This window comes from Prionailurus viverrinus, chromosome D2 (assembly GCF_022837055.1).
Source record: "Prionailurus viverrinus isolate Anna chromosome D2, UM_Priviv_1.0, whole genome shotgun sequence".
In the NCBI taxonomy this organism is placed as follows: Eukaryota; Metazoa; Chordata; class Mammalia; order Carnivora; family Felidae; genus Prionailurus; species Prionailurus viverrinus.
In genome coordinates this window covers 56,151,277-56,166,617 of record NC_062571.1, presented here as the reverse complement: position 1 = coordinate 56,166,617, position 15,341 = coordinate 56,151,277, and the positions used below count along the sequence as shown (strand labels likewise).

At 51.7% G+C, this 15,341-nt stretch overlaps 1 protein-coding gene and 1 long non-coding RNA gene across 4 annotated transcripts in view; one reads left to right on the top strand and one right to left on the bottom strand.

Moving 5' to 3' along the window:
• The window catches only part of TLL2 (tolloid like 2), a 121,665-nt gene that overhangs the window by 102,988 nt on the left and 3,336 nt on the right, over nt 1-15,341 (top strand). The window contains exons 14-19 of the mRNA XM_047826440.1: nt 4,588-4,713; nt 5,446-5,606; nt 6,249-6,429; nt 7,262-7,387; nt 9,676-9,803; nt 13,019-13,232. Coding sequence (XP_047682396.1) covers nt 4,588-4,713; nt 5,446-5,606; nt 6,249-6,429; nt 7,262-7,387; nt 9,676-9,803; nt 13,019-13,232 — 936 coding nt within the window. The remainder of the gene's footprint in view (nt 1-4,587; nt 4,714-5,445; nt 5,607-6,248; nt 6,430-7,261; nt 7,388-9,675; nt 9,804-13,018; nt 13,233-15,341) is intronic.
• Nucleotides 13,246-15,192, bottom strand: LOC125148392 (uncharacterized). 3 transcript variants are annotated; one of them, XR_007145523.1, is made up of 5 exons: nt 15,133-15,192; nt 14,844-14,917; nt 13,992-14,051; nt 13,779-13,887; nt 13,246-13,363 (listed from the first exon to the last, which is right to left on the bottom strand). It is a non-coding gene; the product is annotated as an uncharacterized LOC125148392 (long non-coding RNA). The 3 variants fall into 3 exon arrangements; XR_007145524.1 differs by lacking the exon at nt 13,992-14,051; XR_007145525.1 differs by lacking the exons at nt 13,779-13,887; nt 13,992-14,051.

The following is a 15,341-nucleotide window of genomic DNA, read 5'->3' as shown; positions in this document are numbered from 1 at the left end:
CTTGGAGGGGAAAGAAAAGAGGTCTACTGAGTGTTCCAGAAACTGCATGAGATATCTCACTTCGTCTTCAGAACAACCCCTTGGTAGGCATTATTTTTACCCCCAGTTTTAAATTGAGGAAGCTGAAATTCCAAACTGGCGGAGCCAGAACAGACCCCGGACCTCTGTAGGGTCCCCAGTGCATTCTTCCCACTACAAAGACCTGCCAGTCTCAGGCAAGGGAAAGTCAGGGGGCTTGAATTTCTCATTCGTGTTTGTGACTTGATTCTGACACCTGTCGCCTTTCTGCCCCCTTAATACCATGGGAATATGGGGAAAGGGGCCTTGGATTTAGTGTCCAAGGTTCGGCTTTTCATCCCGCCCTCATTCCTTATTAGGTAGGTGTCTGCTCTCAGGCAGGTCAGTTTTCCTTTCTGAGACTGGATCGTACCTGCTTTGTTTGCCACTATATTCCCAGCGCCTGGCCCACACTCAGCTCAGTAAATACTCACTGGGCAGGGAATGAATAGATGAAAGAATAATGAGGCTCAGATTCCTCATTTGTGGATTGAGCTTCCTGCTGCTTTCCCTGCTTACTTTTCGGGGTTCCCAGGAGAAAGAATGAGGTGAGACCGCAGTCTAGAGCAGTCCTGTCCAACAGAAAAAGAGGGCAAGTCGCAAAAGTGAGCCACATATGTAATCTTAAACTATCCAGTAGCAACCTCGTCCCTCACCCTGCCCCCCCCCAAAAGAAACAGGTGGAATTATTTGAATATATTTTATTTAACCCAGTATATCAGTTTTATAATCATTTACCATCACATGCAATACTATCATTTTAATATGTAATTTATATACACAAAGTTAATGAAACATTTTAGGGTTTTTTTTCATACTAAGTCTTGGAAATCCGGCGTCTTTTACACTCACAGCACACCTGAATTTGGACTAGCTACATTTCAAGTGTTCGATAGCCACACAGGCTGGTGGCGACCACATCGGTCAGTGCAGGTCTGGAGACTGGACGGCCCAGCCTTTTTCCAGAGAAGCCATCGGTAGGGTGTCCTGGGAACACACAGCACCCAGTGCGTGTGTCAGGACCCCTCCACCGAAAGAAACTGGAAGACTAACTACAAAGTCCACCCAGAGGAGTTGGACCAAGCCAAAGAAGCTCTTGCCTTGGTGCCAGTTGGCACGAGCCTCTGCCCAGAGCCCAGTTGGCGCATGGCACTGACCAGGGTGCCAGTTGGCCTTTGCATCCCTCTCTCGGTGCCAGATGGCAGTCCTCTCCGAGCCCGCTAGCCTGGCAGCAGGCAGAGCTCATCTCCGCTTACTTTGGGAGATGGCAGCAGCATTTGAAGGTTGGCAGAGCCATTTTGGTCCCATACTCCTCACATAAAGAATATGATTCCCACCTTGATCCCCATACTCCTCTGTCCCAGTACCAATGGACCACCATGGGATGTCGATGAGGCAGACTGGTTTCCTTCAGGTGCTTCTTCAAAAGCTTAAGGAGGTGCCCTGACTCTTCTTTCCTCAACGCTCTCTGAAACAATTGTTGGCATCCTCTCTGAGCCATCTCATGATCTAAGCATAGAATGGTACCTTCTTTCACGACTACCACTTGAAGAAGGCAAGGAAGACAGAGCTACCACTCTGTATGGCTGAGCCCTGTCTAGTTCAGCCTTTTCTTTTCCTACCCACACCCACAGCCTCCCAGATTTTTGGGGGAGGCTTGGCTCTTGACCACGGTAGGCCAGAGCAAGCAGGAACTTGTGGGCTTGGAGCAGATGCTGCTTCATGAAAGTGTGGGAGTGGTTCCAAGGACACCCAGTGTCCCACCGAGAGTGGGGCCCTGGTACACTTCCACACCATCCACCCAAGCTGGAGTACAGTTGAAAACGGCCAAACATCCCACTGCTTTAGCTGGAGGGAGCTCAGATGTAACCTTGTATCTTTCACCCGCCTTCTTGGGCTCAACAGACATCCTACCCTTCTAGTCCCTGGAGGAACTATATTCCTGTTGCCTTCAGCCCAAATCCAATCTACCGGCCTCTCTCCCTCCACATGGCTAAGATGGCACCAGAAGACTTGTTCATCTGTGGTCTTCCCTTTCTTGCCGATGACAAACGTGTGTCCTGCCCATCGCCATAGCATCTTCTGGCATCAGAGTCTCCCTTCACCCTCCAGCTGTGAGGTCTTGTGTTTGTCTTGGTCTATTTTGATGAGCGTCTTCCATCATTCTTTTCTGCCCTCCCCCTGCGCTCACCTGCCAGTTTCTTGACTCTGCTGTGCTGCCTTTCTGCCCATCTCTTCTTCCATCACTGGCCTTGTCCTTCTTTTGACACCTTTGTCTCACTCCCCTCCTCAGGCTTGCACTGTGCTCTCACCTGATTCAGGTGTGCCCAGGTAACCTTATCCTTTCCACTCCCTTCAGCAGCATATCTGTCCACCCACTGGGATTTCAAAAGCAATCTTGCTGTTGTCTGTAGGGAGCGCTACTCCGTACCAGATGTCTGTATGCTGGGTACTTCACACCCTTCATTTTCAACCCCCGCGACCCTAAAAGTAGGTACTATTCTCATTTTAAAACAGGAGGAACACTCAGAAAAATTAAATCACCCAACCGGTTGGGGTAAGATCCAGTGGTGGATCCAACCGAGGTCTGTGAGGCTCACTCTAGAACACTGGACTCTTTCCATTTCTTCTTATCATTGATTCTCCTCCTATACTTTCTAGAAAATGTCAAAGAAAGTACTTTGCCTTTTGTAAAGGAATGAGTGGTTGCCAGATGCTTACTATTTTGGCATACTTAACGCTTGCATTTATTCGAGCCCACGGACAACTTCAAACCCCTGTCTAGAGCATGCCTCCTGAACTCAGTCCCCCTCCTGACCAACTTACTTAAGTTTGGCTGAGCCCAACAGCGCATCACTCTAAGAATTACCTAAGTTTGCCCAGTGAAGAGCGGGCAGGTGCATGAGTGTTTTGTGCATCGTGGACAAGGAAGACTGGAAGGAAATGGGTCTATTAGAGTCAGAAAAGGGCAGCTCAGAGGGACACATCACGGCTGAAGGGTTTGCGTGTTCTGCAGGAACAATGGGTTGGAAGTTGCAAGGAGCCAGAATTTTGACAATTCAAATTCCAAAGGATAAGAAATACTTTTGAAAAGCAGTGAGAGTCCTATCTCTGGGGGATTTCGAGCAGGACCTGCAAAGCCATCTGTAAGAAATGTTACTGAAAGGATCGCCGCCTAAGGGCAGGACTGGGGGTGGGGGTGGGTCTTTTCAGGACTTAACTAACTGCAAGATGTCCTGGTTTCTCTCGATTTACGTGTAATGCCGTCTTTGAGGATTTTGCGGACAACACCGTGCCTGCTCTATTCCTACCTTCCATGATGTTATGAGCCCATACCACCCCCACCCTTTCTTCCTCCTAGATTGGGCTCGTTCAGCTTTGTTTTGTTTTTGGAGATGCCTCCGTGTCTTGTGCCCTCTCTGGGCTCCCTGGCTCAGTGAGGCCACAACCTCCCCTCTCGGGGATAGATGCACCACAGCCTGGCAACAGAAAATCCGGGGTTTTTCCTTTTATTTCTGATCCTCTCCCGGGCGATGCCCACTGCCTGGGTGTTTCTTTTCTCCAGTGATGCATGGGCTGACATTTCCGGGCAGATTCTCCAGTGACTCCTGTGTCGCTCCTCGGGACAGCTCTCCTGGCATCCTGCTTGCTGTTATTTAATTGCCCCAAACATATCACCAGACACTTGTCAGTGCTGAATCCCGTCTGACTCCCCTGCTAACTCAGTCTCACTGTGGCCTCCCCCGGTTTCTCCTGGGAGTATTGGCTAACCTGAGAGCTCAGTGTTTTCTGTAATCTTGAAGATCTCCCTGAGCACACCTCTTCAGATTATTTATAAAACGCTAAATCACAGGTTCTGGTTCTGTCTCTAGAAACTACTTTTATATCTTCATCTAGAAACGTGTCCCTTTGTTCTTATCTTCCGCTTAATGTCCCTGAGAAGTGCCATATTTGGGAGGAACCTCGATTCCATGGCATTAAAACTGATTAAGTCTCCGGTGTGGAAGAGATTTTTTAAAAATCACACTGTATTCCCTGATTGAACCCTTCAACGTTTATTTATTTTGGGGACAGAGAGAGACAGAGCATGAACGGGGGAAGGGCAGAGAGAGAGGGAGACACAGAATCGGAAACAGGCTCCAGGCTCTGAGCCATCAGCCCAGAGCCCGACGCGGGGCTCGAACTCACAGACTGCAAGATCGTGACCTGGCTGAAGTTGGACGCTTAACCGACTGCGCCACCCAGGCGCCCCAAAACCCTTCAAAGAATAAAATCATCCAGGCCTGATCTCCTCCAGAGGAGCCCTCCCTCTGGGTAACAAGTTATTCTTGTGTTCTCGAGACTTCCCCTTTGGTTATGGCTGCTGCCAGTGTCTGAGACGTGGGCATGAGCCTCCCTGGGAGGTGGTCACCAGGCACCATTCTTGTTCTTAGAGGTCATTTGCCAGGGGCCCTGGGGCATGGAATGGGATGGGGAACAGACCAGGCAGCTCTGTGGTGATTTAGCCGGGGTCCCCTTCCTCTTCCACAGAGGTGGATGAGTGCTCCTGGCCAGATCACGGCGGGTGTGAGCAGCGCTGTGTGAACACTCTGGGCAGCTACAAGTGCGCGTGCGACCCTGGCTACGAGCTGGCTGCCGACAAGAAGACGTGTGAAGGTTGGTGTTGGACCCACCAAGCTAGAATGAGACAGGATAAGGGACAAGTTAGGACAAGTGGGGAGGAGAGGGGGAAGCCGGCTGGCTGTGAGGTGACATGATCTGTGGTGGGTGATGTCCCCGGCTCTCGGAGGGAAAAATAGCTCCACAAAGTCACCCACGTGCGAGGGGGCTGCCCAAATTACGAGGACTCCATCCCAGGCGCTGACGGGTTCATTTTCTTCCGTGACCGTGAACACTTCACATGATTATCAGATAAAAAAGAAAAGCAAAGAAAAACTCTGCGCCCTTAGGTGTGACTCAGCTGATAGTTCATTTCACTCATTCCATTTCTACCTGCCTGGCGTTCCGTTTTCCTTGCCCACCTGGCTGACCCTGCTTGTTCGTGTAAGCCAGGTAAAGTGCACAGCTCGGTACAAACACTGCCAAGGCTCCTTTGGTCCAAGTCATGTGGAGTCCCCGGCTATGCCCCTGAGCGACAGGTAAGCACGCGTGTGTTGTCATCATTTTAAAAAGCGGTAAAGGCTTGTCCTCAGCTTCATCCCTCCAAATGCTCAGCTGAAGCCGACTAGGAGAAACGCTGCGGGATTAATCAGTTCAGATTGTCAACCTTTCTCTTTTTCTTTCTTTTTCTTTTGTATTAAAGAACAGCCCGCTTATTGCTGCTTGGGGGAAATCGCAGTCACTTGGAACGAAAACCAAATGAGTCTTGCTTCTGTTTCTCCCGTGCAGTGGCCTGTGGCGGTTTTATTACCAAGCTGAACGGAACCATCACCAGCCCTGGGTGGCCGAAGGAGTATCCTACAAACAAAAACTGCGTCTGGCAGGTGGTGGCCCCTGCTCAGTACCGGATCTCCCTCCAGTTTGAAGTGTTTGAACTGGAAGGCAATGATGTATGCTTCTGCGCTCTAATTCCTTGTGTGGGGACGTGGCTCGGGGCTGCAGACCAGCGAGGGGCTCGGCAGGCAGGGACGTAGCTTCCTATAGTCATACAACCTTTGCGGGGCAGAATCTGGGAGCGTTTGGTGCAGCAGTTTAAGCTGTCTGTCCTCTGCAGACACGGTGCCTTGGCCCTCTTGTCACTGACGGACCCAAGGAGAATCAAGACCAGAGTGGAGGAGGCAGGTCTTGGGGGTGGGAGGCGGTCAAGACAAGGATGTCCCCTGGGGTAGGAGTCTGGGGGTTAGCGTCCTACTGAGGGTAACGGAGGGGGTGAGACGCACCCGGGGACCAGGAAGAATTGGTATGGTATGAATTGCCTGTCTCCTCCTTTGGGCGGTGGTCATGGGATGACCAAGTCGGCCAAGGCCCAGGTAGAGCCCTCCAGCCAGAGTGCTAGTCGCGAGAGCCCCATGTTGCCTGCGCGTTGGGCCAGAGGGACCCCAGTAAGAGTTGAGAAGCCCCTCCCTTCTTCTGGATGAGGCTGAGCCGGTCTGGCCCCTAGGCAGGGTGTGGCTGTCAGGAAGGGGTCCTGCACTGACTGTGGGGTGGGGCCTCGGGAGGACGGGGTGGCTCCCCGTGGTGCTCCCTTGCAGGTCTGTAAGTACGACTTTGTGGAGGTGCGCAGCGGCCTGTCCCCCGACGCCCGGCTGCATGGCAAGTTCTGCGGCTCCGAGATGCCTGAGGTCATCACCTCCCAGAGCAACAACATGCGTGTGGAGTTCAAGTCAGACAACACGGTCTCCAAACGGGGCTTCAGGGCCCACTTCTTTTCAGGTGTGGGGGCTTGGAGGCCAGGTCCCAGGCCGAGGGGGACATGGCTGTGTAGGCTCTCAGCCTCGGGGGCACCTGCTCACCCCCTCTCTGCCCACTGCCCCTGCCCTCACAGTATTTCAGCCTTGGAGGTGGCGTGCCCAGATCCGGGTTGTGTTTGTTTTGTTATTTTTTTTATATTGGTGGTTATATTATTACAGGGCTGTCGTAACAAACTGCCACAAAGTGGGTGGCTTGAAGTCACAGGGATCTCTCCCAGTCCCGGAGGCCAGAAAGGTGTATTGACTTATGTATTTTTGAGAGACAGTCAAAAATTGACTGGGGTGCCTGGGTGGCTCAGTTAAGTGTCCGACTTCAGCTCGGGTCATGATCTGCAGTTTGTGGGTTCAAGCCCCGTGTCAGGCTCTGTGCTGACAGCTCGAAGCCTGGAACCTGCTTCAGATTCTGTGTCTCCCTGTCTCTCTGCCCCTTCCCTGCTCATGCTTTCTCTCTCTCAAAAATACATAAACACCAGAAAGTGCTTTGGGAAGTGCCCATCACATAAATATTCAACACATGGCAGTTATTTTTATTATTGTTACTATTATTAATATTAGCCTATCCTTTAAGGAGTTCCTTGTTTTGGCAGGAAGCATATATATATATATATATATATATATACATATACACATATGTATACATGTATATATATGTGTGTGTGTGTGTGTGTATATATATATATATATATACACAGGGGAGGCTCCCTGATGGAGGCTACTTTTGAGCAGAGTTCTAAGGTGGGAGGGACATTCCCAAGTTGGCATTCCCCCTTAGGAGAGTCGGTTGATCTCCTCAGACAAGGACGAGTGCGCCAAGGACAACGGCGGGTGCCAGCACGAGTGCGTCAACACGTCTGGGAGCTATCTGTGCCGGTGCAGAAACGGTTACCGGCTCCACGAGAATGGGCACGACTGTAAAGAAGGTAAGGCTAGACCGCAGCTGGGAGGCACGGCTCACCTTGGCCGCCAAGGTGTGCACATGTGTAAGAGTGAGAGCGAGGGGCCTTTCTGGTCTGCCGAGCCCTCAGCGTCTGCCTTCCCTCCTCCTTGACCTCCTGCTGAAGGGTGGCTTTCCCCAGGAGGCTTGCAGGGGCCCTCAGGGGCCCTCCTGGAGTGATTATTGCAAAGTGGTTACACCCCCAGGCTCTAGAATCAGACCATCTAGGTTTAAACCTTGACTCTGCTACTTACTGGCTTTGTGACTTTGGGCAAGTTACTTAACCTCTCTGAGCTTCAGTTTCTTCTTCTAAAAGAGACTAAACATACCCCCTTCTTAAAGGTGTACGGGGATTAAATGAAAGCATGCCTAGAAAGCACTTCAGACAGTCTGGCACCTATTAAGCACTTGAAATGTCAATGCATATCAACCATCTATATCATAATAGTAGTTGCCATATGCAGGTCTGATAATAAAACGGAATTGGAAAAAGATTGCTCCCTGCTCCATTTACTACTCAGAGTTCAGGGCCAGATGCCTTTGAATGTCCAGCCATTCTGGAAAGAGCCTCTTTCTGTTATCACCCTGCCTGTGAAGGGAGTTTAGGCATCTCTGATAAGCACCCAGGCCTCTAGGCCTTGGCCCCAGCACAGGGCCCCACAGAGGGCGTCAGGAGGAAGGAAGATGTGAAGAATGTTTGTTCCCTCGGGACAAACATTTCAAGTTAGGAGATTTGCTTAGGGTGCACAGAGTCTGATCAGGCCTACCTGACGTGTTACAGGATGAGCTAAGACAGCTTCAGAAGCAGGCCACCCTCCAAGCCCAGCTCGGTGACACAGACATGGGCAGTAGTGGGCTTGTTGGGAGGCAGGTTGGAAGAACCTGGAAGGACCTGTCATCCCGGAACTGAAAAGTCTTTGTCAGATTCCTGTGAGGTGGGCCTGGGTCAGAACAAAGCTTCCCTCCGGTGGTGTGGGGGAGGCCAGGAGGGATTTAACCCCACTAAGGCCGCGCCAACTGAACAGCTGCTGCCTTCCTCTGGGGCGGGGGGTGTGGCAGCAGATGTTCCAGAAGCTGAGCCCCTGTCCCTACTGGCATTTGTGCTCTGTGTGGCTGCAGAGTGGAGGCAGCAATGAGCAGAAACCCCCTCCCTCTGGTGCCTGCCCCCTCCCCCTTCCCCTTCCCCTCAACTGCCCCCTCCAGCAGCCGTGGGGCGGGGCGGCATTGGTTGGCTACGCAGGGGTGGTACACGCTCCCTCTGTTCCCCAACCATTTACAGCAAAGGCAGGCCTGGGTTCAAGTCCTGGCCCCGCCCCTCCCCAGCAAGTCACCCCCCCCCCCACCCCGCCCAGCCCCACAAGTTATTTTCTCGTTTGGAAAGTGAGAAGGATCAGATGAGAGAAAGCATTCAGAATGCTTGGCATAGTGCCCAGCCCAGAGGAGACACATTCCAAGTGTTGACCGAAATGCTACACACTGAGCAAGTCGTGGAACCCGTCTCTGCTAATTGCACCATAACCAGGGCGACCTCTGTAGTCTCCAAATGAAACTGCTTTGAAAATCTGAAAGAAGTACAGGCAGAAGGCATAGTGATGGGGGCGCCTGGGTGGCTCAGTTGGCTAGCCCAACTTCGGCTCAGGTCATGATCTTGCAGTTTGTGGGTTCGAGCCCCACGTCGGGCTCTGTGCTGACAAGCTCAGAGCCTGGACCCTGCTTCAGATTCGGTGTCTCCTTGTCTCTCTGTCACTCCCCCACTTGTGGTCTGTCTCTCTCTCAAAAAAATAAACATTTAAACAATTTTTAAGAAAGAAAGCACAGTGATGAAGACCTCTGTTGGTACTTGCTAAACCGTTTACATGTATCATCTCATTTAATCCACGTATCCCCCTACCAAACTGGCACCCTTTTACAAATAAGGACACCAAGGCTTAGGTGAGTGCCCAAAGTCCCACAGCTTGAAGGCAGTGGGACCGAGTCCTTTTGACCCGGTGCCTGTGGTCTTGACCACCAACTACCGTATGTCCAATGATAACCACGACCTGAATGGTGATAGTGCGAAAGATGAGCCATCTGAGCCCACAGGAAGGCAGCGAAACCAAATAAATCAACAAATCTCTAGCCAGGGGACATTTGATTCAGGCTGACCCCTGCCCCCACTTTTGGTAATGACCACATGACAAATAAGAAGGAGAGATGGAGACTCCCCCAGAGGGCCTCTGGTGCTGCCCACAAGTGAACTGCTTCTCTCTGCATGTGTCCCCCCATCGCCCCTAGCTGGCTGTGCGCACAAGATCAGCAGTGCAGAGGGGACCCTGGCGAGCCCCAACTGGCCTGACAAATACCCCAGTCGGAGGGAGTGTACCTGGAACATCTCTTCAACCGCGGGCCACAGGGTGAAACTCGTGAGTCATTTTCATAGTTTATGGACAACACGGACTTTGGTTTCAGAGGCATGTGGCTGTGAATCTCTGTGCTGCCACTTTCCAGCTCTGAAACTTGGGGAAAGTTACTCAACATTTCCAGAACTCAGTTTCATTATCTGGAAAATGGGGATGCTAATGAACCCCCCCTCGCGGGCTGCTGTGCGGATTAAGATAGGACACACACACAGCTCTCAGCACAGGGCGGCGGTGAGAAAAGCCCTCTAAAGAGCACCTGTTCACAGCGGTACCGGTATGAGGCGACATTCACGGCACAGATCGGTAGAGCTATTTCAGATTTGCTTGTTTCCAGTTGTAATTTTTGACAAAACAATACATTCTCAGGGTTAAAAAAAAAGTAACCAGTACAGAGCATTGGCAAGTGGGAATCAAAAGCTTCTAGATCTTGGGGCGCCTGGGTGGCGCAGTCGGTTAAGCGTCCAACTTCAGCCAGGTCACGATCTCGCGGTCCGTGAGTTCGAGCCCCGCGTCGAGCTCTGGGCTGATGGCTCAGAGCCTGGAGCCTGTTTCCGATTCTGTGTCTCCCTCTCTCTCTGCCCCTCCCCCGTTCATGCTCTGTCTCTCTCTGTCCCAAAAATAAATAAACGTTGAAAATAAAAAATTCAAAAGCTTCTAGATCTCCCATGGCCACTCCAGAAATGACCTCTCTGAGCGCTTTTTGGAAAATCTTTCCAGAAATTTCCTATGCATACACAATAGTGTATGTACATGCATGGGAAAAATATATGTTTCTTCTTGCCCAGACTTCTCCAGTGGATGCTTATTATTATCTGTATTTCTCTAGAACTTACATTTTTAAAAATTAACAATAAGAGATTAAGTTATTTATGCTAATTCTCTCTTGAGTTAAAAAATATGTATCTTCCAGGCATTTCCTTAAAGTCCCTCGTGCATTTGATTGTACGTGTGCGTACCATACTTGGTTATTTCAAAGGAGAAACTAGTCTGTGGTACAAATCTCGTTTCTCAGCCCCCAGAGTACCCCAGATCCTGGAGTGTAAAACTCTTTTGCTAGCTGGAGAAGGTATACTCCACAGACAGACGTTTTTTAAAAGGGTCTCTCTGACTCTGAGGTTTGTGAGCTCTTCAGAAAGCACATAGATGTTCCTCTGAAATATGGGCCAATATAATGCAGGGAGAATGGGAGAGAACAAAGGAGGTCGTGAAGATAAGCAGACAATGGCTCCGGGGACTTTCGAGGGTGTTTGCTGGCAGGTGAGACAGGGGAGGACAGGTACGCGATGGGCCCCCAGAACAGAGTGCAGGTGCTGGTGTCTGTCTGTGCCAGGCCCAGGGCAGTGAGGGGTGGTGAAGGCAGAGCCCATGACCACAGGCTGCTCACAGCGGGCACCCCATGTGCATGGCTGCCCATGGGGGAAATGTGGCGGTGGCCTTCCTGGGTGTCAGAACAGCCTTGAATCTGGGTGAGGGTGAACTAGAGTGCCTTAGAGTAAGGCACTCCTTCCCCAACGCTGCCTTCTGCGGGAGAAGGTTCCCAACAACATTCTTCTCGGCTGCGGGCTGGGGAATGGCGCCCCCTGGGGGTGGGAATGTGCAGCCTGCACAACTGGAAGTCGTGCTTCTAAGGGGCACAAGATTTTAGCAGTTGCTAAATGTCTTCCTCTTCTTTACAGTGCTAAGGAAGCAACTGATCCAGTGGCCAGAGTTAGGCAAGATCTCAAATTTACAAGTTCTCTAGTAAAAAAAAAAAAAAACTCCCTTGGGAAGTGCATGGTGGATATACTGATCACGCTCTATCTTTTTGCTTACGCAAAAATGTAATGCTTACACATTTTTTTGCTTACACAGAAAATGTGAATCAAATACTTCCCAAGAAGCTGGTGTTTCACTGTATGGGCACCGCAACAAGGTGTCTCATGGGTGTCCCTCCCATTGCCTCACCCACCCTGATGCCGCTGGTCCCCCCTCCTGCTCTTGCCCACTGTCTCTGTACCACCCTCCACCCAGCTCCCTTTCTGTAAGGTGTGAAGGGCTTTGCTCATTCCTATTGTGTTTATCATTCCTACGAGAGCCCACACTGCTAATGACCCCTCTCCATCTCCATCCCTGTCCTGTCTCTCCAGAAACTTTCTTATGAATTCAGACCCTCCTTACCAACCCCATCCCCCCAAGTCCTTTCTTCCTGCTCTGTCATTTGGTTCACGCCTTCATTTAACACTGTCCCCTCTCACCTTGTCCCATCTCCCTGGAAGCCATGGGCAGGCCATAAGTCATTCAGCTGCCCAGTCCCTGGTGCACGGCCTAGAATTGAGGGGCTCCTCTGGCCAGCTTTGGGGGACGGTGTTCAGGGGGCAGGGAGGAGGTAGGCAGTATAGCCTGGTGATGGTTAGGAGTGTGGGCTGGAGTCAGGCTGGCTGGGGCTCACGTCCAGCTCCCTCCTCCTCTGGCTGTGTGAGTTTGGGCAAGACACTTTTCTAAGACTCAGTTTCCCCTTCTGCACATTGGGTGTAATACTAGCTCACAGCACCATCAGAATTAAGTGAGAAAATGTTTGTGAACATTTGGCACAGGACCCTGCATGGAAAAAACCCTCCTCGAATGCCAGACACTATGAGGGTGCAGACACAGAGCAGTGAGCACTTCGTACAGCCTCATCCACATCATTCATGGTCAAGTATAGTGCAGAGGTTAAAGGCAAGGGCTCTGCAGGTAGACCTCCTGGCCTTGGCCCAGTTCTACCACTGGGTGACCTTGGGCAAGTCGCCTGACTTCTCTGTGCCTCAGTTTCCTCATCTGTAAAATGGGGGTTGTAGTTGTAGACACAGCACAGGGGCGTGAGGATTATTCGAGGTTATATTTGTGAAGCGCTTAAAACAGCTCCTGGCGCAGAGTGAGCACTTGGCCATTGCTGCTGTCGGGGCTGACAACAAGCATCTCAGCTCTGAGAGCCCAGCCATCTCACCCGCAAAGTGCTCACAGCAGCAATCGCTCATGTAACTGCCTCGTGGGGGGGCCTGGGGACCAGCAGAGGGCCCGAGTTGAGACTCTCGCTGTAGATGTCGCTGTCCTCACCTGGGCGCCATGCCCCCTACGAGGCTGGTGGGGGCAGACGAGTGTCCTGCCTCGCCCCATCCTCTCCCAGCCCCCAGAGAGGTGGCCCCCACCCCAGCTGAGTGCCAGGCCCCTGCCTCACTTTCTGCTCTTCCGTTCCCCAGACATTCAACGAGTTTGAGATCGAGCAGCACCAAGAATGTGCCTACGACCACCTGGAGCTTTACGACGGAGCCGACAGCCTGGCGCCCATCCTTGGCCGTTTCTGTGGCAGCAAGAAACCAGACCCCGTGGTGGCTTCAGGCAGCAGCCTGTTCCTCAGGTTTTATTCAGATGCCTCTGTGCAGAGGAAAGGCTTCCAGGCAGTGCACAGCACAGGTACGTGAGCGAGGATGCCCAGCCGCCCGCTGATGTCCATGTAGACTGGCGACAGACGGGTGACGGCGGCAGGGAAGGAACTGCCTTTCATTCTGACTCTTGGGGGGTAGGAGGCGTGTGATCAAATGTCCCTTCAAAAACGAAACATGGGCAACCATGAGGGGAAGGGTGGTTTTCTCTTAATGTCCTTAATCGACAGCATTCGAAGTGGGCAATCCCGTTGCTGGTGTCACATTTCTTTCCTCTCTCCCTTCCTTCCTCCCCTCCTCTTTTCAAAATTTATCTGTAATTTGGCTGGTCTGTGAAATCCGAAAGTCTGGGAGCTGAGCGGTGGGGAGCAGCCCTTTTCACCCTCTAAGGACAAGTTCTGGAAAATGGAAAATGGTTCTTTATCTATTATTTTTCCTCCACTTAAAATCTAAATAGCTCTATTTGGTCCTTTGGAGGAAAATGTATATGCGTGTAACTAACACATCTATTTTGTTAAATAGAAGAATGTCAGTAAGAAAATGGGCTCTGCTCTTTAGCCATTAAAACATTACTCACAGAAATAACCGACTCTCTGATCCTGGTGTTAGACTGTGGCCCTTTGCCAAAGCAGTGGCTGTCCGCGGCCCACTTGGAGTCTGAGCTCATGATCCTGGGACCCTGTGAGCTTTAACAGCCCCCACCCCACCCAGTTTATTTTCAGAGCCAGAAAATACGAATCAGGAAAAACAAAATGACACCCGGCACCCTTAGGTGGTTTAGCTTGCCCACCTAGAAAACACTTTGGTGTCTGCAGAACTCTTCCAAGCTCCTTGAGGGTTCCAGCTTCCCCTAGGGAAGGTTAAAAGCCATTGACTGGTGACACTACCCTCTAGTCCCTACAGAAAAAGTAGGTCAGGGTCCCAGCAGGAAATGAATCATTATTTGAGGAGAATTTTAAAAGGGACTGTTTATAAAGGGGCAGGCAGGGTGTGGGGACACCATAAAGAGCAGTGCAGTAGCCAGGACCGGGAACTACATGGGGGTGGGGGGTCAGGGGGTGGGGGCAGGGGGTGATACCCCAGGCCAGGATGCCCAAGGAGGGAGTATGCAAGCAGAGTAACCCCCCTCCCCCCACCTGGAGCTGTGCCCTTCAGTTGAACAACACAACCTGTGGTGACCAGGCAGGGAGGGAGCCTGGGATTAAACACCCTGACCTCTCTCCTCCCTCCTCTCATCTGCTGGTGTTCCCCATGGCTGAACCCAACCCAGAAGGCGGAGGGCAAGGGGGCTAGTCCATGTGGGCCTAGAGGTCAGCCTCCGGAGGCCCGGAACAGGTGGGGAAGAATGGAGAGAGGATCTGGTAAGGCGGATAGAAGGCATCCTGCCCCGCGCTGCGCCCATTTCATTGCCACCCATGTCACGTCGGGGACTCGAAATTTCCCAAAGACAGTTCACACCTGGAGGAGATTCTAAACAAGAGCACAGGGAGGGTTAAGAGTTGGCTGTCTGGCAGGACTGGGGCCGGCTGGGCCTGCGAGTGTTACCAGACAGTACAGTAGCCACACCCTCAGGAGCTGCCTGCCCCCCCACCCCCATCCCGGGGTGTGGAGCACCCTGAGGACAGGCAGTGGAGGAACTTACCTTCAGAATTTCTGGTGCTTTCTAATCTCTGACCACTCTCATGTATCCATTTATATTATGTGGTCTCCAGTGGCCTAGACAAGATAGTGTGGGACCCAGGCCAACCAGAGTCACCATCCTAGTCAAAAACCCAGAAGCCAATGCTACAGAATACAAGGCCAAAGCATGTGGCCCAGCTCGCCTGTGGGTGCCCCCCCTCCCGGCCCCAGGCGCCTCAAAGTCAGCTATAGTCAGCCCTGTCAGATGCAAGTCAGTCCATAATCGGAGGTTTCTAGATTTGAGAGCTCACCTGGAGGTCTGATGTGCTTTTGGTGCCCTCTGTTGGCAACAGTTACAAATTACAGTAAGTAGGTGGGGCTCCGGAGGCCTTCTCAGGGCTTCTAGAACTTCCAGGTGATTATTAAGTGGTAAAGATCCAGCCAGCCAGCTTTTTCCAGAAGCATGCTGGGCCTTATGCGGCCCAGCCTGGGAACATAGGATCCTGGCTGGTAAGGGCCA